At 40.1% G+C, this 22,339-nt stretch overlaps 1 protein-coding gene across 1 annotated transcript in view; it reads left to right on the top strand.

Moving 5' to 3' along the window:
* LOC139745988 (uncharacterized) overlaps positions 1-22,339 on the top strand; it is a 134,986-nt gene that overhangs the window by 25,479 nt on the left and 87,168 nt on the right. The window contains exons 6-10 of the mRNA XM_071656750.1: positions 3,407-3,607; positions 4,270-4,477; positions 5,698-5,864; positions 7,961-8,093; positions 13,868-14,169. Of these exons, the coding sequence (XP_071512851.1) occupies positions 3,407-3,607; positions 4,270-4,477; positions 5,698-5,864; positions 7,961-8,093; positions 13,868-14,169 (1,011 nt within the window). The remainder of the gene's footprint in view (positions 1-3,406; positions 3,608-4,269; positions 4,478-5,697; positions 5,865-7,960; positions 8,094-13,867; positions 14,170-22,339) is intronic.

Below are 22,339 nucleotides of genomic sequence, written 5' to 3'. Positions count from 1 at the left end.
AGGAAGAGAGGAGGGTGATTGGTTCCAAAGTGAAGGTCGGTCTGTGGCAGGAGTGTGTTTATGGATGGGTGGTTAGGGAGGAAAATGGAAGAATTTTTGGGAGAGGGTCTAGTATTCAGTCTGTTGGTGATGAGAGGGCCTATGAAGTGTCACTTGTTGTTTGTTGACGATACAGCACTGGTAGCTGATTCAAGTGAGAAACTGCATGAGTTAGTTACTAAGTTTGGAAAAGTGTGTGAAAGGAGAAAGTTGAGAATGAATGTGAATAATAGCAAGGTTATTCGGTTCAGTAGGGTTGAGGAACAAGTTAGTTGGGATGTAAGTTTGAATGAAGAAAAGTGGAGGAAGTGAAATGTCTTAGATATCTGGGAGTGGACTTGGCAGTGAATGGGACCATGGAAGCTGAAATGAGTCATAGAGTGTTGGAGGGGGCGAAGGTTATAGGCGAGCAAAAATAGGCATGTTTGAAGGAATAGTAGTTCCAACAATTTTATATGCTTACGAGGCATGAGCTATTGATAGGGTTGTAAGGAGAAGGGTGCTTGTGTTGGAAATGAAATGTTTGAAGACAGTATGTGGTGTGAGGTGGTTTGATCGAATAGATAATGAAAAGACAAGAGAGATGTGTGGTAATAAAAAGAGTGTGGTTGAGAGAGCAAAAGAAGGTGTGTTGAAATGATTTGGACATATGGAGAAAATAAGTGAGGAAAGGTTGACAAAGAGGATATATGTGTCAGAGGTGGAAGGAACAAGAAGTGGGAGACCAAATTGGAGATGGAATGATGGAATGAAAAGGATTTTGAGTGATCAGGGCCTGAACATGCGGGAGAGTGAAAGGCATGCTTAGAATAGAGTGAATTGGAATGATATGGTATACTGGGGTCAGTATGCTGTCAATGGACTGAACCAGGGCATGTGAAACGTTTGGGTTAAACCATGGAAAGGTCTGTAAGGCCTGGATGTGGATTGGGAGCTGTGGTTTTGGTGCATTACACACGACTGCTAGAGATTAAGTGTGAGCAAGTGTGTCATTTTGTCTGTTTTCTGGCATGGCTTTGCTGATGCAGAGGGTGGCGATGCTGTTTCCTGTGAGGCAGGATGGCACTGGGAATGGATGAAGGTGAGTAAGTATGAATATTTACATGGATGTATATGTATATGTCTCAGTATGTATATGTTGATATGTATGTGTACGAGAATGTATGTATATATGTGCGTATATGAGTGGATAGGCCTTTCTTTGTCTGTTTCCTGGTGTTACCTCACTGATGCGGGAAACGGCAATCAATTATAATGATGAATATATTATTATTATTTTTTATCCCTGGGGATAGGAAAGAATGAATCCTTCCCTCGTATTCCCTGCATGTCGTAGAAGGTGACTAAAAGGGATAGGAGCTGGGGGCAGGAAATTGTCTCCTCCAATATTACTTTTCCAAAAGAAGGAACAGAGAAGGGGGTCAAGAAAGGAGTTTTCCCTCTTAAGACTCAGTCATCTGTTCTTGAATGCTACCTTACTAATCCGGGAGATGGCAAGTATGTATTAAAGGAAATATTTTTTTTTTCTAAAGTAACTGACAAAAGTCTACTTTGAGGCTGGGCTTTAATCAAATTATACAAATGATTATGAAAGGGAAGATCTCTATAAACAGTTGATAACTAGATTTTTTTTGTTGAACCCCTATATTGTGCTACCTGACTTAGATAGCATTTCGTGGGCAGCCATCAACCAGGGAGGTTTATTACGAGTGCTACCCACTTAGATATCATGAGGGTTAGTGACAACTGTGTAGTGAGCCAGCACTTCATTGGTTGTCAAATTGCACTCTTCTGACCCAGGTAGCTGTCTTTTCTTTCTGCCTCATCCAGATGTGGACTACTGGCATTCTGTCCACAAACATGCAATGTCTCCTTGTCATGCATAACATTTGACAACACTTACCTCACACAACTCATTCTTTGTAACTCTAAATTTTTCTTGTGGTGAGTGCTATGTGCTAGCCCTGATGCCTTTTGGCAAAATTGTAGGAGCAATAGATAGAATTAGAAGGTAGGAACATTTAGGTAGGTTGGGTAGAAATATTAGGTAGATGTATCCCTGGGGATTGGGGAGAAAGAATACTTCCCACGTATTCCCTGCGTGTCGTAGAAGGCGACTAAAAGGGGAGGGAGCGGGGGGCTGGAAATCCTCCCCTCTCAATTTTTTTTTTTTTTTTTTTTTTTTTTAATTTTCCAAAAGAAGGAACGGAGAGGGGGGCCAGGTGAGGATATTCCCTCAGTGGCCCAGTTCTCTGTTCTTAACACTACCTCGCTAACGCGGGAAATGGCGAATAGTTTGAAAAAAAAAAAAAAAAAAATAGGTAGGAGCATTAGGCTGAAGCATTAGGTAGAATTAGTCAGTAGGAACATTAGGTAGGAACCTCTGCAAACATTTTGCTACACTTGCCCTCTGTCAGTGGCCTGTTAAGCAAGGTTGAGGCACTAAAGGCTAAGAAGCAACACCAGAGTTCAATAGTTATGGAGAGACTATTGGTGAGACCAACCCCTTGAGGGAGTTCCAGAATGGAACAGGCATCAGAGATGTTGGTAGATAGATAGACTTAGGAAGGCCTCTTCTTGTGGAGTCTTGTCCACACTTCATGAAATGGATATTTGTTATTATTTTTTTCACATATCACATTTTTGCTTCATCCTTTGTGGGATGTCAGTCTGAATCCTAATGACATCATGTTTATCTGTTTTATGCCTTTTGTTCCCAAGTAAACGAGAATTATGTTAAATTTAATAGATAGATGCAAATCTTCACATGGCAGGTACAGGGAGAACATATACTTCTGTTATAATCCATGCCTTTTTTTTTTGTAAAAGAGTTCCTTTAGTTATAGTTAGTAAGTGGACTATCATTATTATAAAATTCAGGTGGAGATATGTTTGATAGTTTCCAGACATCCAATGGAAAAATATTAGTCTAGACATATGAGCTTTCTTCATCAATTGTAATCTTTTGCATTGTATTTGATCTCCTCCCCTTTCAACTGCAATTATAGATGTCAGTATATGTGAATAAATGACATTGTTGCTGGATGATTGAATGGGCCAAGGTCCAGTTAGCTACTGGTGCATATTTTGCTGCAAGTCTACTGGTGAATTGGTATTGTATTATCCAGTAGGTATATACCAGCAACACATTGAGCACATAAGTTTTACATTTATCTCTGTAAGAAATAGTGTGAATCTTTCCCTTTGTCACTGGTTCAGTGAATCATTCTTCTAATGAAATCATACATCCCAGAAAAACCATTTGTCACTCACTTCACTTCTCAGATTCAGTATCACTCTCTCCTTCAACTCATCATTAGGTCACATCTTCCTTAGCTCTTGAAAAGATAATATTTTTCTTCCTCAGCCTGAAGTGATTGGCAGTCTGGGAAACTTGACTGAATTGTGGTTTGATAATAACAAGGTGAAGTCACTGCCTCCCCTCTTGGGTCGACTGAAGAAATTGATTCACGTTGATGCCTCCAAGAACAAAGTGGATTGGGTCGCTGGTGACCTGGAGAATTGTATCATGCTCACAGACCTCCACCTCTCTTCAAACAATCTAAAGGTAACTACATCAACATGTAGTACACTTTTATGAAGTTTTTCCTGTTAGCACCACATTGACTTAAAGGTTCTTCAGTTTTCTTGATATCACATTTATCTCATGAAAAATCCCACTTTTATGATAGTTGTATTGAATGGCAAATTACTGGATAATTGAAGTCAAAGAAAGTACCATAACTTATTTTTTTGCCTATGTTTGATCCAATAGTGATTGAATTTGCTTTAGATTGCTTAGCACACTGATGCATCAAATAAAGAAGCCACACACAATACATAAAAGTCTCCCAAAGGAATTAAGTCAGTTGAGTGTGTGCGGATATAATCAATATGAAAAGAAGGGAGAGATAAGTAGCATCTTTGAGGGGAGGATTTTCCAGTCATCCAGCCTTTGAAGGCATGATGTAATGGTGGGAAATTGGAGCCACAGTGAAGGAATGGTCCTAGCAGACCTCTATGAGTAGTAGATGAAAGACTGGTGCTGGAAGCACCACAGTTCTTAATATGAGGGAGGAGGTTTCCTAGAAGATCACACCCAAGACTATGAGAATGGATGAAGGTGACATTATCATTTACAGTATAATACACTTTCTGTAGTGTTTCATATTTTAACTTTAAGGAAGTTGATAAGAGATTCGAATAGTTAATGATAATTTTTTATAACAGGAACTTCCAGAGAAGCTGGGTGGATGTCGGCAGTTGCAGGTGCTGAAGCTGGATGATAATGCATTAACTCATCTTCCGGAGTCCATAGGTGGTTTAGCTGCTCTTGAAGAACTGGTGGTTACTCAGAATGATTTAGAGACTTTACCTGCATCAATTGGTCTTTTGCGGGCCTTACACACCTTACACGTTGATGATAATCTACTGACAGGTAATGATGTGAATGATTTATATCCACATCCAGGTCTGTGGGTCCTGGATGTGGATAGGGAGCTGTGGTCTCAATGCATTACACATGACAGCTATAGCATGGATGTGAGTGATGTGGTCTTTCTCCATTTGTTTTCTGCCACTACTTTGCCAGCGCATGGGGTAGAGATGTTGTTTCCTGTAGGGTTGGGTGGTGCCTGGAATGAATGAAGGAAAGCAAGTATGAATATGTACATTTGTATGTATGTGTATGTATGTATGTTTTATATATGCTTATGTATGTATATGTACTGATCATTATCTTGTGGAGGCGAAGGTGAAGATTTGTTGAGGTTTTCAGAAAAGGAGAGAGAATGTTAGGGTGATGAGAGTGGTGAGAGTAATTGAGCTTGGAAAGGAGACTTGTGTGAGGAGGTACCTGGAGAGATTGAGTGCAGAATGGAAAAAGTTGAGAGCAAATAACGTAAGGGGAGTGGGGGAGGAATGGGATGTATCTAGGGAAGCAGTGATGGCTTGTGCAAAAGATGCCTGTGGCATGAGAAAGGTGGGAGGTGGGCAGATTAGAAAGGGTTGTGAGTAGTGGGATGAAGAAGTAAGATTGTTAGTGAAAGAGAAGAGAGAGGCGTTTGGACGATTTTTGCAGGGAAGTAGTGCGAATGACTGGGAGATGTATGACAGAAAGAGGCAGGAGGTCAAGAGAAAGGTGCAAGAGGTGAAAAAGAGGGAAAATGAGAGTTGGGTTGAGAGAGTATCATTAAATTTTAGGGAGAATAAAAAGATGTTTTGGAAGGAGGTAAATAAAGTGCATAAGACAAGAAAACAAATGGGAACTGGTGAAGGGGGCTAATGGGGAGGTGATAACAAGTAGTGGTGAAGTGAGAAGGACATGGAGTGAGAATTTTTAAGGTTTTTTGAATGTGTTTGATAATAGAGTGGCAGATATAGGGTGTTTTGGTCAATGCTCCCAGAACCTTCGCCCTCTTCCCCACCCTGTGTCTCGCCTCCGCTTCCATGGTTCCATCCGCTGGTAAGTCCACTCCCAGATATCTAAAACACTTCACTTCCTCCAATTTTTCTCCATTCAAACTTACCTATAAGATAAATGAATTTATGGTTTCCTGAGAGTGGAGTAATTTATTACAAACTAGCAATTATTTTAATCGTAGTTTGATGTAGGTTTAGTATATCACTAACTTCAATATTGCTGTAATTTGTCAACAGAGTTACCACCTGAGTTGGGTTCATGTTCCCAGTTGACTGTCCTTACCGCTGCCTCAAATCGCCTTACCAGTGTGCCAGCAGAGCTCGGCCACTTGACCAACCTTGCTGTACTCAATATATGTGATAACCTCATTCACCACTTGCCAGTTTCACTCACCAAGCTCAAGGTAATAATTACTTTTAACAGTGTTTATTGCTGTCAGATTCTATATGAAATACTGTCTGACATCCCAAAGCAGATTGGTTTTTGCAAAAAGTTATCATGAGGGCACCTTGACCTGCTGTAATATCACCTGATAACCTGAGGTTGCAAAGTTTTCAACATGATGAATTTTTTAATAAATGTCTAGGCATTATGTGGAGGCCCAAATACTTATGTGAAGACTTTTATATTGAATTTACTATTTAAGGAATTTATGTCACTGATTACCCTGCTTTTGGATGTAGGACAATGCAAGCAGACTAGGATGTTTGCAGCAAATTGTTAAGCAATTTCAGTGCTTTACAGATAACCAGATTTAAGGATTTTAATGAAATGATTATAGTGTAGCTGTTTGTTGGCAGAGAATGATGTTACTCTATGTAGAAGCCTCTGGAAACACTGTGAGAGTTGCCCTCTGTCAGTGGCCTGTTAAGGGAGAGGTACTAAATGCTAAGAAGTGGCATTGGAGTTCACCAGTTATGGTGACTCTTTTGCTGTGGTCACCCCCTTGAGGGAGTTACTGAATAGAATGGGCATCATAGATATGGATGAGTAGATAGAAATGAGGATGTTGGTCCTGTTTAGTTACAGTAATAGTTGTGTGCTTGTGGCCATCCATCTCCTGACATCATTTATCTATGAGATTAATTCCAAACTGAATTGATCATGTAACAACTAATCTTGCTCCAAATGATAAATTGAATTTTACAACAACCTTTGGTTGTAGTCTAGTCTCTCATCATTCCTGTGTTCTACTTTGGCTTTGGGCTGTGGCTGGTCTTGTGAGTGATCACCTTCTCTCGATGTGTGATGCAGTGTGGCTCGTTAGATAAAAGGAAACCTAAAGTTTCAGGAACTACTGTCCTTTCAGAGTGGATGTAATGGAATAGAAGCAGTGGTGAAAGTTTATACTAGTACTGGTAACTGTTTTGATAGTGTGAAATCCTCCAAAAAGCTGTGGAGGTAGAATGTTAATATTTTTCTCTTACATACAGTGGCCTCATTTTGCTGCATCCTTTCTATACATGGCTTGTATAATGTGCCAAAACCAGACCTCAAGCATCCACAGTCAAGCCACACAGACAATTCTTTAATTGTCATGACCACTTGTCACTTGCAGATACCACATCAATCCAATTTACTGTATCCTGTGCATGCTCTTCCCTTCCTAAATGTTTAGGCCATGACACCTCAAGAGTTTCTTTTGTTACATTATTTGATTTCCATCTTGGTATATGCCTCCCCTCGCTCCCTCCCTTTTTGACCCGTAGATTTTCTTAGTCTTTCTTCCTCCTTCCCCTCCATGTGTTTGAGTCATTTCAGAATAATCTGGCCAGCACTCACAATCAGACTGCACCTACTGCCACATGCTGCTCTTGCACAAGCATTTTTGATGAGCAACCCACCTCAGACAGCATGTTGTTCTCAGGCTTTTCATATAAAGCCCACCCATCCTCTTTTGTTCTTTTACATAACTTCTTTGGATTGAATTACCTTGAAACATACCTTAATAGACGCTGACCTTTACTTTGACACACTTATCAGTTCACCCAGGGTATTATCCCCCTTTACTATTTTATGACTGACCTCAGCCTTATCTTTTTTATCTGTCCTAAAGCATTCTTCTTCCATCTGGTCATTCCTGTTCAAACTCACACTCAAGAACATAGTAAAGGTTCATAAATTCAGGCAAATCATTTACATTGATCAAGAAGTGTAATGATTCTAGAACATAACCCTGTGGCCCTCTGCTGGTTACTTTTTGAAGACCCTCCTTCCATCTGTATCTGTCTTGATGCTTACAGGGTTTTACAGTTTGAATATTTATTTGGAAGTTTTGTGTCTCATTGATCATAAACTTTGATCAGTATAGGTTTGCAGGTCTGGTCACTTGAATGCAAGTCAAGTTGCTTTTTTTTTTAGTGAAAAGATGATTCACTCTGCTTCTTGAGCAAAATTATAATAATTTTACTTTCTGTATCTAATTGCAATCACATCTCAAGTTATTTGCCTTTGCAGCCTCAAAACTGCATTTGGATTAATGCAATTTGTTCCTTACAGCTGCGAGCTTTATGGTTGTCTGAGAACCAGAATAAGCCTCAGGTTCAGCTTCAGTCTGAATCTTTACCTGATTCTGGTCAGCGTGTCCTCACATGTTTTATGCTGCCTCAGCAACCACGTCCCCACCAGCCAGGTTAGTTCTACAACCGACACCTCTCTTTCATTGAATGGTAGTCTTGTTGATATCTATTGTCTGATGCAGTCATATTGTGCTAACTTAATGATTCATTCCCAGTTTCACATTGTGCTAAACAGGTGCATAGAAATGATGAAAATGGAAACTGTTTATTGAGTTCAAGTGGTTGGTATATGTCAGTGAAATATTCAAGGAACAGTTGAAGCCAAAATTTTTAACGTGAAGGTAAAAAAAAAGATTTGCTAGTGTGCTTCCCTGTATCCTACTTGGCTTCACCAACCATTTGGTCCAAGAGTTTGAATTTATTCATGGCACCTTTCAGTGCACAAAGCGTTTTCAGCAGAAACTGTAAGGTAAAAAGTTAGTGACGTTTCATACATTTATAAAGTCATAGAGTTCTACTTGATTATTTGTGCCACATTTCTCATATCTAATTTTGAGAAGCCGTATGAGAGTCTGTGTTGTTTTTGTGGAAGGATGGATATAGCATGGTAAGGCTGGAAGTTCTTTGATAGCTGTGAAAGAGGTTAGGTACAGTATTTTGGAATGATAACACTGGTCAACAAAAGTTTTGTCTCATGGAAAAAAATATGTTTCTTATGTATTTTTGCACCCTGAATCCAAATATGTATTCAGAATTTCTCTATCACCCACAGTTTTTTTATTCCAGCATACTCTAATATCATTTCTTACAGTATATATGTACAAGTGCTCTGCGGAGCATTTGAAGCAAAAAGTTTAACAAAGACGGCTATTTTCATTGTTTGTGAAGTGCAGTATCTTCTTTTTGAAAGCACAAACCTAGATAGATGAATCACCAGGGACCTGCAGAAACATGACTGAAAATGTTGGGACATTTAAACAGTGCCCACTTCTGAATAGCAGTTCTCTGTCAGTTGCACGGAGGAACTCAAAGTGTAAACAGTCTTTTCCATCTTTTTGACAGATGTTACTTTTGTGTGTTCAAGTGTTGTGCTGATACCCCTGCAGTGATTTGACATTCATATTGCAAAAACGTTCTTTTACGCCCCTCATTAAGAAATACTATGAGCATTACTTTGGTTGTAATGTGGGTGACTAGGTTAAAAGTTGGGCCTCCCATATTTGTTGTGTTGCATTTGTCAGGCTTCTCACAGCATGGGCAAAAGGCTCATGCCATATGCATTTTGCCGTTCCTATGGTTTGGAGAGTACCAAAAGATCATGCTTCGGATTGCTACTTCTGCCTGACAAATATGAATGGTATAAAATCAGAATCCAAGCATACTGTTGAATATCCTGATTAAGTTTGTGTCACTGGTTAGGACAAGATCAAGAATGTTTTTACCTCTGTTGGTTTTTAATTAACTGTTCTAGAAAAGCCTCTTCTCTATGTTCCATTAGTCTTGTTCCCTCATGATCACCTTGTAACATGTTCCAGTTTATGTTTGGACTGTTGAAGTCTCCAACAATTATAAACTCTTTACTGTTTACTATAGTTTTTGTTTCACTTTATAGCATCTTATCGTCATCTTAATTTTGCTTAGGAGGTCTGTAAATAATCCTGAGACATAGTTTTCTTTGGAACTTGTTCAAAACTGCACCACCTATCCTGTATAAGTGATTTTTCACGTTTTCCCTGCGTGTTGTAGAAGGCTACTAAAAGGGAAGGGAACAGGGGGCTGGAAATCCTCCCCTCTCTTTTTTTTTTTAATTTTCTAAAAGAAGGAACAGAGAAGGGGGCCAGGTGAGATGATAAGAAGTAGTGGTGATGTGAGGAGATGGAGTGAGTATTTTGAAGGTTTGTTAAATGTGTTTGATGATAGAGTGGCAGATATAGGATGTTTTGGTCGAGGTGGTGTGCAAAGTGAAAGGGTTAGTGAAAACGATTTGATAAACAGAGAAGAGGTAGTAAAAGCTTTGCAATTGATGAAAGCCGGCAAGGCAGGGGGTTTGGATGGTATTGCAGTGGAATTTGTTAAAAAAGGGGGTGACTGTATTGTTATTTAATGTATGTATGACTCATGGTCATGGTTGAGAGAGCAGAAGAGGGTGTTTTGAAATGGTTTGGGCACATGGAGAGAATGAGTGAGGAAAGATTGACCAAGGGGATGTATGTGTCGGAGGTGGAGGGTATGAGGAGAAGTGGGAGACCAAATTGGAGGTGGAAAGATGGAGTGAAAAAGATTTTGAGTGATCAGGGCCTGAACATGCAGGAGGGTGAAAGGCGGGCAAGGAATAGAGTGAATTGGATCGATGTGGTATACCGGGGTCGACATGCTGTCAATGGATTGAATCAGGGCATGTGAAGCATCTGGGGTAAACCATGGAAAGTTGTGTGGGGCCTGGATGTGGAAAGGGAGCTGTGGTTTTGGGCATTATTGCATGACAGGTAGAGACTGAGTGTGAATGAATGGGGCCTTTGTTTTCTTTTCCTAGTGCTACCTCGCACACATGAGGGGGGAGGGGATGTTATTCCATGTGTGGCGAGGTGGCGATGGGAATGAGTAAAGGCAGACAGTGTGAATTGTGTGCATGTGTATATATGTATGTGTCTGTGTGTGTATATATATGTGTACATTGAGATGTATGAGTATGTATATTTGCATGTGTGGATGTGTATGTATATACATGTGTATGGGGGGTGGGTTAGGCCATTTCTTTCGTCTGTTTCCTTGCGCTACCTCGCAAACGCGGGAGACAGCGACAAAGCAAAATAAATAAATGACTCATGGTGAGGTGCCTGAGGACTGGCGGAATGCTTGCATTGTGCCATTGTGCAAAGGCAAAGGGGATAAAAGTGAGTGCTCAAATTACAGAGGTATAAGTATTTTGAGTATTCCTGGGAAATTATATGGGAGGGTATTGATTGAGAGGGTGAGGACATGTACAGACCATCAGATTAGGGAAGAGCAATGAGGTTTCAGAAGTGGTAGAGGATGTGTGGATCAGGTGTTTGCTTTGAAGAATGTATGTGAGGAATACTTAGAAAAGCAAATGGATTTGTATGTAGCATTTATGAACCTGGAGAAGGCATATGATAGAGTTGATAGAGATGCTCTGGGGAAGATATTAAGAATATATGGTGTGGGAGGCAAATTGTTAGAAGAAGTGAAAAGTTTTTACCGAGGATGTAAGGCATGTGTATGAGTAGGAAGAGAGGAAAGTGATTGGTTCTCAGTGAATGTAGGTTTGCAGGAGGGGTGCGTGATGTCTCCAATGTTGTTTAATTTGTTTATGGATGGGGTTAGGGAGGTGAATGCAAGAGTTTTGGAGAGAGGGGCAAGTATGCAGTCTGTTGTGGATGAGAGAGCTTGGGAAGCGAGTCAGTTGTTGTTCGCTGATGATACAGCGTTGGTGGCTGATTCGTGTAAGAAACTGCAGAAGCTGGTGACTGAGTTTGGTAAAGTGTGTGAAAGAAGAAAGCTGAGAGTAAATGTGAATAAGAGCAAGGTTATTAGGTACAGTAGGGTTGAGGGACAAGTTAATTGGAAGTTAAGTTTGAATGGAGAAAAACTGGAGGAATTGAAGTGTTTTAGATATCTGGGAGTGGATTTGGCAGTGGATGGAACCATGAAAGTGGAAGTGAATCATAGGGTAGGGGAGGGGGCAAAAGTTCTGGGAGTGTTGAAAAATGTGTGGAAGTCGAGAACGTTATCTTGGAAAGCAAAAATGGGTATGTTTGAAGGAATAGTGTTCCAACAGTGTTATATGGTTGTGAGGCATGGGCTATAGATAGGTTTGTGCAGAGGAGGGTGGATGTTCTGGAAATGAGATATTTGAGGACAATATGTGGTGTGAGGTAGCTTGATCGAGTAAGTAATGAAAGGGTAAGAGAGATGTGTAGTAATAATAAGCGTGTGGTTGAGAGAGCAGAGCTAGAGACTGAGTGTGAACGAATGTGGCCTTTGTTGTCTTTTCTTAGCGCTACCTCGCGCACATACGGGGGGAGGGGGCTGTCATTTCGTGTGTAGTGGGGTGGTGACGGGAATGAATAAGGGCAGACTATGAATTATGTCCATATGTATATATGTATATGTCTGAGTGTGTTTATATATGTATACGTTGAGATGTATAGGTATGTATATGTGCGTTTGTGGACGTGTATGTATATATATGTGTATGTGGGTGGGTTGGGCCATTCTTTCGACTGTTTCCTTGCGCTACCTTGCTAACATAGGAGACAGCGACAAAGTATGATAAATATATAATACTGATATCTATCACACTTGCTGTCAGCGGATGTTGCGCACCTCCTTCACTTTTCTAAGGGTATTTTTCAGATTGTAACTCAACGTTTCAGTTACATTATGATAAAGTTATCAGTAAACTCAGTTACCAGCTTCTTCAGTTTCTCATACAAATCAGCCACCAGCGCTGTATCATCAGCGAACAACAACCGACTCACTTCCCAAGCTCTCTCATCCACAACAGACTGCATAATTGCCCCTCTTTCCAAAACTCTTGCATTGACCTCCCTAGCAACCCCATTCATAAACAAATCAAACAACCATGGAGACATCACACACCCCTGCTGCAAACCTACATTCACTGAGAACTAATTACTTTCCTCTCTTCCTACACGTACACGTGTCTTACATCCTCGATAAAAACTTTTCACTGCTTCTAACAACTTGCCTCCCACACCATATATTCTTAATACCTTCCACAGAGCATCTCTATCAACTCTATCATATATATGTCAGAGATGGAGGGAAGAAGGGGAAGCAGGAGACCAAATTGGAGGTGGAAGGATGAAGTGAAAAGGATTTTGAGCAGCTGGGGCCTGAACATACAGGAGGGTGAGAGGTGTGCAAGGAATGGAGTGAACTGGAACATATTCTTTCTTTCTTGCCTTCATCCATTTCCAGTGCCACCCTGCTCCACAGAAAACAGCATCGCCACCCACTGTGTCAGTGAGGAAGCACAAGGAAAACACAAAAAAAAACCACATTCATTCACACTCAGTCTCTAGCTGTCATGTGTAAATCACTGAAACCACAGCCCCCTATCCACATCCAGGCCCCATGTATATATAGGTGCATTTGATATGATATAGATATGAACATAGAAACTGTCCACATTAGATTGAAGTGCCAAACTAGGACAGAATATTTTATCTAATCTGCTGGTTTGAGTGTTTCAGACTGGGAAAAATGCTGTATATGTGTTTCCATAACATTTTTCATCTAATATGCATCTGCAGGTATTGAATATATATGGGGCAGTGGGTAACTCCCTTTCATCCATTTATAATGATGCAGCCTTGCCATAATGACTCTCATTTGTGGGGTAACTAGAGTACTTGCAGGAGCAGTGTGGTAATGTTTATATAGAATTTACATTTTAGTGTAGATGAAGTTATAATGAAAAGTATTAGACTTTGGGAGGTGGACAAATGTAATAATCAGTTGTTAAGTGCCAGAAATTGTTCTAATGAGGATGTCAGAGCAATGACATTTGATTATGTGGACATATTTTGTTTTTATTGTGTTAGGCTGGAGCTATGATTGGAGATCTTACTTTTGCAAAACATCAGTTTCATGTGCAGGTGTGGAGTGAAAACATAAAAATTGCTCATATTTAATGGAAGCCCATGTTCACTTTAGTACATTGAGTGTATATGATTGAATACAGAGTCTGTATGCTATTTATCCACCCTAAGCAAATGGTAATGGAGTTAAAGGTAATATATTGTTAGGGAAAATATTAAAGATGTGATTTGTGTTGCATGCAGTCATGAAACAGTTTTAGTATTAATGGATTATGTTATCTTTTGTACATTTTTAACAGAAACTGTAGTGGAAGCAGACACCTTCCCTGGTCAAGGCTGGGATGAACAAAGACGGGCAAAAACACTTATTAAGTTTGCCTTTGATGGAGATGTTGATAAACCAGGCCATTTAACACGTGCCCCAACACCATATCCAAAAGAGCTAAAGGCACTTGCCAAACATGCTCGAAATTTACACAGTTTGCAAAAGGATGCAGGTCGTCAGTTTGTGCTTGGGCGAAGTCAGGATTCCAACAAGACTTCCTCATCATCGGTTGTTGCATCCACAAAGGAAGAGACAGAGATAGATTCATCTAGCAAGGTAAGAGGTTTGTGAACTATTAATGAATTGTGAAAAAGACACAAATTATAACAGTGAAAAGGAAATATATTTCAAGGAATGTCCAGTCTGTCACACATGAAACTGTATTTTTTCATTAATTGAAACCTTACTTTAACCCCCAGCCTCTGTAAGACTCATCTTTGATTGAATTAAATGTACATGTTGGAACATCAATGAAAGGAGTAAAATGAGAAAGTGCCACAGGTAGTGATGAAATGAGAACGAAATGAAGCAAGTATTTTGAAGGACAGTTGAATGTTTGATGATATAGTGGCATATGTAGGATGTTCAAGTTAGGGAGGTGTGCGAGATGAGACAGGCATGGAAAATGGTTTGTTGAAGACAGAAAAGGTGGGAAAAGCCTTGAGTAAGATGAGATGTGGCAAGGCAGCTGAAGTGGATGATATTGTGGTTGAATTTCTTATTAAAAGGTGTGATTGCGTTATTGATTAGTTAGCTAGTATTTTCAGTGTTTGTATGTATCATGGTGAGGTGCCTGAAGATTGGCAGATTGCATAGATAATGCCATGGTATATAGGCTACCTCGCAAACGCGGGAGACAGCGACAAAAAAAAAAAAAATATATAGGCAATGGGGACACAGATGATTGTTTAAACTACAAAGTTGTAAGTTTGTTGAGTTTACCAAGTAAGTTGTATAGGAGAATGGTGATTGAGAAGATGAAGGCAAGTACAGATCATCAGACGGGGAGAAACAGTATGGTTTTAGGAGTGGTAAAGGATGTGTGGATCAGGTGTTTGCTTTGAAGTATGTGATTGAGAAATTCATGGAGAAAAAGAAGTATTTCTATGTGGCATTTATGGATCTGGAGCAAGCATACGATAGGGTTGATAGAGATTTTTGTTGAAATTCTTATGATTGAATATATGGTATAGGAGGAAAGTAACTAGAGGCATTAGAAAATTTTTGCCAAGGATGTAAGGCATGAGTATGAGTAGGAAGAGAGGAAAGTGAATGGTTCTAGGTGAGGGTTGGTCTGTGATAAGGATGTGTGATGTCACTGTGGCTCTTTTAATTAATTTATGGATAGGGTGGTATGGGAGATTGATGCAAGGGTCTTGATGATTGGACACATACATTCTCTATGTCAATCTTTCCTCACTCATTCTCTCCATGTGACCAGACCATTGCAACACACCCTCTTCTGCTCTCTCAGCCACACTCTTTTTATTACCACACATCTCTCTTACCCTTTCCTCTCTTACTCTATCAAACCACCTCACACCATATATTGTCTTGAAACAAACATCTCATTTCCAACACGTCCACTTTCCTCCATGCAGCCGTATCTATAGCCCATACCTCGCAACCATATAACATTGTTGGAACCACTATTCCTTTAAACATACCCATTTTTGCTCTCCGACATAATATTCTCGCCTTCCATTCATTCTTCAATGCTCCCAGAAAATTTGGCTCCTCTCTCACCCTGTGACTCACTCCCGTTTCCTTGGTTCCATCTGATGCTAAATCCACTCCCAGATATCTAAAACACTTCACTTCCTCCAGTTTTTCTCCATTGAAACTTACCTTCCAATTAATTTGTCCCTCAACCCTACTGTACCTAATAACCTTGTTCTCATTCACATTTACTCTCAGCTTTCTTCTTTCACACACTTTACCAAACTCAGTCACCAACTTCTGCAGTTTCTCACCCAAATCAGCCACCAGCGGTGCATCATCAGCGAACAACAATTGACTCACTTCCCAAGCTCTCTCATCCACAACAGACTGCATACTTGCCCTTCTCTCCAAAACTCTTGCATTCAGTTTCCTAACAACCCCATCCATAAACAAATTAAACAACCATGGAGACATCACACACCCCTGCTGCAAACCGACGTTCACTGGGAACCAATCACTTTCCTCTCTTCCTACTTGTACACTTTTTACTGCTTCTAGCATCTTACCTCCCACACCATATAATCTTAATACCTTCCACAGAGCATCTCTATCAACTCTATCATATATATGTCAGAGATGGAGGGAAGAAGGGGAAGCAGGAGACCAAATTGGAGGTGGAAGGATGAAGTGAAAAGGATTTTGAGCAGCTGGGGCCTGAACATACAGGAGGGTGAGAGGTGTGCAAGGAATGGAGTGAACTGGAACATATTCTTTCTTTCTTGCCTTCATCCATTTCCGGTGCCACCCTGCTCCACAGAAAACAGCATCGCCACCCACTGTGTCAGTGAGGAAGCACAAGGAAAACAGACAAAAAAAACCCACATTCATTCACACTCAGTCTCTAGCTGTCATGTGTAAATCACTGAAACCACAGCCCCCTATCCACATCCAGGCCCCATGTATATATAGGTGCATTTGATATGATATAGATATGAACATAGAAACTGTCCACATTAGATTGAAGTGCCAAACTAGGACAGAATATTTTATCTAATCTGCTGGTTTGAGTGTTTCAGACTGGGAAAAATGCTGTATATGTCTTTCCATAACATTTTTCATCTAATATGCATCTGTAGGTATTGAATATATATGGGGCAGTGGGTAACTCCCTTTCATCCATTTATAATGATGCAGCCTTGCCATAATGACTCTCATTTGTGGGGTAACTAGAGTACTTGCAGGAGCAGTGTGGTAATGTTTATATAGAATTTACATTTTAGTGTAGATGAAGTTATAATGAAAAGTATTAGACTTTGGGAGATGGACAAATGTAATAATCAGTTGTTAAGTGCCAGAAATTGTTCTAATGAGGATGTCAGAGCAATGACATTTGATTATGTGGACATATTTTGTTTTTATTGTGTTAGGCTGGAGCTATGATTGGAGATCTTACTTTTGCAAAACATCAGTTTCATGTGCAGGTGTGGAGTGAAAACATAGAAATTGCTCATATTTAATGGAAGCCCATGTTCACTTTAGTACATTGAGTGTATATGATTGAATACAGAGTCTGTATGCTGTTTATCCACCCTAAGCAAATGGTAATGGAGTTAAAGGTAATATATTGTTAGGGAAAATATTAAAGATGTGATTTGTGTTGCATGCAGTCATGAAACAGTTTTAGTATTAATGGATTATGTTATCTTTTGTACATTTTTAACAGAAACTGTAGTGGAAGCAGACACCTTCCCTGGTCAAGGCTGGGATGAACAAAGACGGGCAAAAACACTTATTAAGTTTGCCTTTGATGGAGATGTTGATAAACCAGGCCATTTAACACGTGCCCCAACACCATATCCAAAAGAGCTAAAGGCACTTGCCAAACATGCTCGAAATTTACACAGTTTGCAAAAGGATGCAGGTCGTCAGTTTGTGCTTGGGCGAAGTCAGGATTCCAACAAGACTTCCTCATCATCGGTTGTTGCATCCACAAAGGAAGAGACAGAGATAGATTCATCTAGCAAGGTAAGAGGTTTGTGAACTATTAATGAATTGTGAAAAAGACACAAATTATAACAGTGAAAAGGAAATATATTTCAAGGAATGTCCAGTCTGTCACACATGAAACTGTATTTTTTCATTAATTGAAACCTTACTTTAACCCCCAGCCTCTGTAAGACTCATCTTTGATTGAATTAAATGTACATGTTGGAACATCAATGAAAGGAGTAAAATGAGAAAGTGCCACAGGTAGTGATGAAATGAGAACGAAATGAAGCAAGTATTTTGAAGGACAGTTGAATGTTTGATGATATAGTGGCATATGTAGGATGTTCAAGTTAGGGAGGTGTGCGAGATGAGACAGGCATGGAAAATGGTTTGTTGAAGACAGAAAAGGTGGGAATAGCCTTGAGTAAGATGAGATGTGGCAAGGCAGCTGAAGTGGATGATATTGTGGTTGAATTTCTTATTAAAAGGTGTGATTGCGTTATTGATTAGTTAGCTAGTATTTTCAGTGTTTGTATGTATCATGGTGAGGTGCCTGAAAATTGGCAGATTGCATAGATAATGCCATGGTATATAGGCTACCTCGCAAACGCGGGAGACAGCGACAAAAAAAAAAAAAATATATAGGCAATGGGGACACAGATGATTGTTTAAACTACAAAGTTGTAAGTTTGTTGAGTTTACCAAGTAAGTTGTATAGGAGAATGGTGATTGAGAAGATGAAGGCAAGTACAGATCATCAGACGGGGAGAAACAGTATGGTTTTAGGAGTGGTAAAGGATGTGTGGATCAGGTGTTTGCTTTGAAGTATGTGATTGAGAAATTCATGGAGAAAAAGAAGTATTTCTATGTGGCATTTATGGATCTGGAGCAAGCATACGATAGGGTTGATAGAGATTTTTGTTGAAATTCTTATGATTGAATATATGGTATAGGAGGAAAGTAACTAGAGGCATTAGAAAATTTTTGCCAAGGATGTAAGGCATGAGTATGAGTAGGAAGAGAGGAAAGTGAATGGTTCTAGGTGAGGGTTGGTCTGTGATAAGGATGTGTGATGTCACTGTGGCTCTTTTAATTAATTTATGGATAGGGTGGTATGGGAGATTGATGCAAGGGTCTTGATGATTGGACACATACATTCTCTATGTCAATCTTTCCTCACTCATTCTCTCCATGTGACCAGACCATTGCAACACACCCTCTTCTGCTCTCTCAGCCACACTCTTTTTATTACCACACATCTCTCTTACCCTTTCCTCTCTTACTCTATCAAACCACCTCACACCATATATTGTCTTGAAACAAACATCTCATTTCCAACACGTCCACTTTCCTCCGTGCAGCCATATCTATAGCCCATACCTCGCAACCATATAACATTGTTGGAACCACTATTCCTTTAAACATACCCATTTTTGCTCTCCGACATAATATTCTCGCCTTCCATTCATTCTTCAATGCTCCCAGAAAATTTGGCTCCTCTCTCACCCTGTGACTCACTCCCGTTTCCTTGGTTCCATCTGATGCTAAATCCACTCCCAGATATCTAAAACACTTCACTTCCTCCAGTTTTTCTCCATTGAAACTTACCTTCCAATTAATTTGTCCCTCAACCCTACTGTACCTAATAACCTTGTTCTCATTCACATTTACTCTCAGCTTTCTTCTTTCACACACTTTACCAAACTCAGTCACCAACTTCTGCAGTTTCTCACCCAAATCAGCCACCAGCGGTGCATCATCAGCGAACAACAATTGACTCACTTCCCAAGCCCTCTCATCCACAACAGACTGCATACTTGCCCTTCTCTCCAAAACTCTTGCATTCAGTTTCCTAACAACCCCATCCATAAACAAATTAAACAACCATGGAGACATCACGCACCCCTGCTGCAAACCGACGTTCACTGGGAACCAATCACTTTCCTCTCTTCCTACTTGTACACTTTTTACTGCTTCTAGCATCTTACCTCCCACACCATATAATCTTAATACCTTCCACAGAGCATCTCTATCAACTCTATTATATGCCTTCTCTAGATCTATAAATGCTACATACAAATCCATAAATTTTTCTTAATATTTTTCACGTACAATCTTTAAAGTAAATACCTGATCTGCACATCCTCTACCACTTCTGAAACCACACTGCTCTTCCCCGATCTGATGCTCTGTACATGCCTTCACCCTCTCAATCAATATCCTCCCATATAATTTCCCAGGAATACTCAACAAACTTATACCTTTGTAATTTGAACACTCACCTTTATCCCCTTTGCCTTGTACAGTGGCACTATGCATGCATTCCGCCAATCATCAGGCACTTCACCATGAACCATACTTACACTGAATATCCTTACCAACCAATCAACAACAGAGTCACCTCTTTTTTTGATAAATTCCACTGCAGTACCATCCAAACCCCGCCGCCTTGCCAGCTTTCATCTTCCGCAAAGCTTTCTTTACCTCTTCTCTGTTTACTAAACCATTCTCCTTGACCGTCTTACTTCGCACACCACCTTGACCAAAACACCCTATACCTGCCACTCTGTCATCTAGTACATTCAACAAAGCTTCAAAATACTCACTCCATCTCCTTCTCACTTCACCACTACTTGTTATTACCTCCCCATTAGCCCCCTTCACCGATGTTCCCATTTGTTCTCTTGACTTACGCACTTTATTTACCTCCTTCCAGGAGGTAAAGAAAGTGGCCTGGATGTGGAAAGGGAGCTGTGGTTTCGGTGCATTATTACATGAGAGCTAGAGACTGAGTGTGAACGAATGTGGCCTTTGTTGTCTTTTCCTAGTGCTACCTCGCACACATGAGTTGGGAGGGGGTTGTTATATTCATATGTGGCGGGATGGTGATGGGAATGAATGAAGACAGACAGTATGAATTATGTACATGTGTATATATGTATATGTCTTTGTATGTATATATATGTATATGTTGAGATGTATAGGTATGTATATTTGCGTGTGTGGACGTGTATGCATATACATGTGTATGTGGGTGGGTTGGGCCATTCTTTCGTCTGTTTCCTAGCACTGCCTCGCTGATGCTGGAGACAGCGGCAAAGCAAAATGATAATGATAATAAGAATGTTTATGTCTGTATGTATAAGTATGTGTATGGGCGTGTGTGGGCATTTATGTATATACATGTGTATGTGGGTGGGTTGGGCCATTCCTTGTCTGTTTCCTTGCGCTACCTCGCTAACGCAGGAGACGGCTGTTAAGTATAACAAATAGATAGATGAAATATATATCATTAATGAGATGGCCTTGATTAAAGCATTCAGTTGCCCATGTTGTCTCAGTTAACATATAAACAAGTAGGGTTAATGAACAAGTTATAGACATTAATGAATAAGACAAATTTAGAAACTTAGTTGAAAATTCTTAATGCGATATTAAAGTATGATTAGCTCTTACATTTTTGAGCTAATCATATAGATATACAATGCTTAAATATTTAGATATCCCCAGTGCATATTGGGCTGACACACAACACAGATAATCACTGAGCTTATCCTTAAGAGCTAAGAGCCACGAAGCCACCCTCTCCTGGCTGACCCCTCATGTAGACTTAAAGGCATGGCCTGTGGCTCCTTCATTTACAGTGCTGTGAAAAAGATAAGGGATATGGAACAAAGATGAGAAAAATGGAAGGAAAGAATAGAGGGAGAGGAGTAGGGATAAACAAACAGAGCACACTTATTCCCATGGTATGGGAAGGAAGGTTTATAGGGCTAACCACATTTATCAAAACCTGGCAGAGATCACATTACATCAACCCAATGGTTTATCACCTCTTTGAGGTATGAGGGAGAGAGAGAGAGAGAGAGAGAGTAATGGTCTTCCGCTGAGAGAGCTATATTGCACCACCCTCATAAAAAGGAAAATTTGCAGAATTTGGTCTTTTGCTTAAATCTAAAGAAGCAAACAAACTAATACATAGTAGTGTATGGAAGCACCCCAAGTAGCTCCCACATCCATAGAACCACCGAGTGTATTTGACAGTCCATCTTCTACCTCTTGGCTGAGCTTGTCTCTTCTTAGGGAAGTAACCATCTGTGGTGCCATACCCACACCGTGAGAATGATAGAGAGGATCTCACCCATAGGCAGACACCAGCTCTGAGAAATGTTAGTAGTCCTAGTCCTGGATAGGGATCTAACAGGAAGATTGATCCTCTCACAACAGGGACTATCTAACAGGGATAGCGCGTTATGGAGTTCTAGTTAGGAACAGGCTTCAGAGATATTGATGGATAGATAGAAACTTACTTAATACTATATTGATTTAAGATTTATTTTTACATATATGAGGTACAGATATTCAAATATCTATGACACCATTTATTAATTACAAAGTTCAGTAACTAACACCAGGTAAATGTCTTAGGGCTGAGACACAGATTGGGCTAACACACAGCACAGATAATCACTAAGTTTACCCCTGAGAGCCTAGAGCTGCATAGTCACTCTTTCATAGCTGACCCTTCATATAGACTAAAGCTCCTTCATTTTATACTGCTGTGAAAAGGATAGGTAGAGAGTAGAGAACAAGGATGAGAATAATGGAGGGGAAGGATAGAGGGAGAGGAGGAGGGATAAACAAACAGACCACTCTTGTTTCCAGGGTATAGGAGTGGGAAGGGAGGTTCATTCGGGCTGAAAACATTGGTCAAAACCAAGGGGAGCATTGGTCAGAACCAAGTGGAAGTCATAGTATATCAACCTAGTGATTTATCACCTCATTAAGGGAGAAT

Source organism: Panulirus ornatus, chromosome 63, assembly GCF_036320965.1.
Source record: "Panulirus ornatus isolate Po-2019 chromosome 63, ASM3632096v1, whole genome shotgun sequence".
In the NCBI taxonomy this organism is placed as follows: domain Eukaryota; kingdom Metazoa; phylum Arthropoda; class Malacostraca; order Decapoda; family Palinuridae; genus Panulirus; species Panulirus ornatus.
Note: the sequence above shows the minus strand (reverse complement) of the source record. Positions and strands in the feature narration are given on the sequence as shown.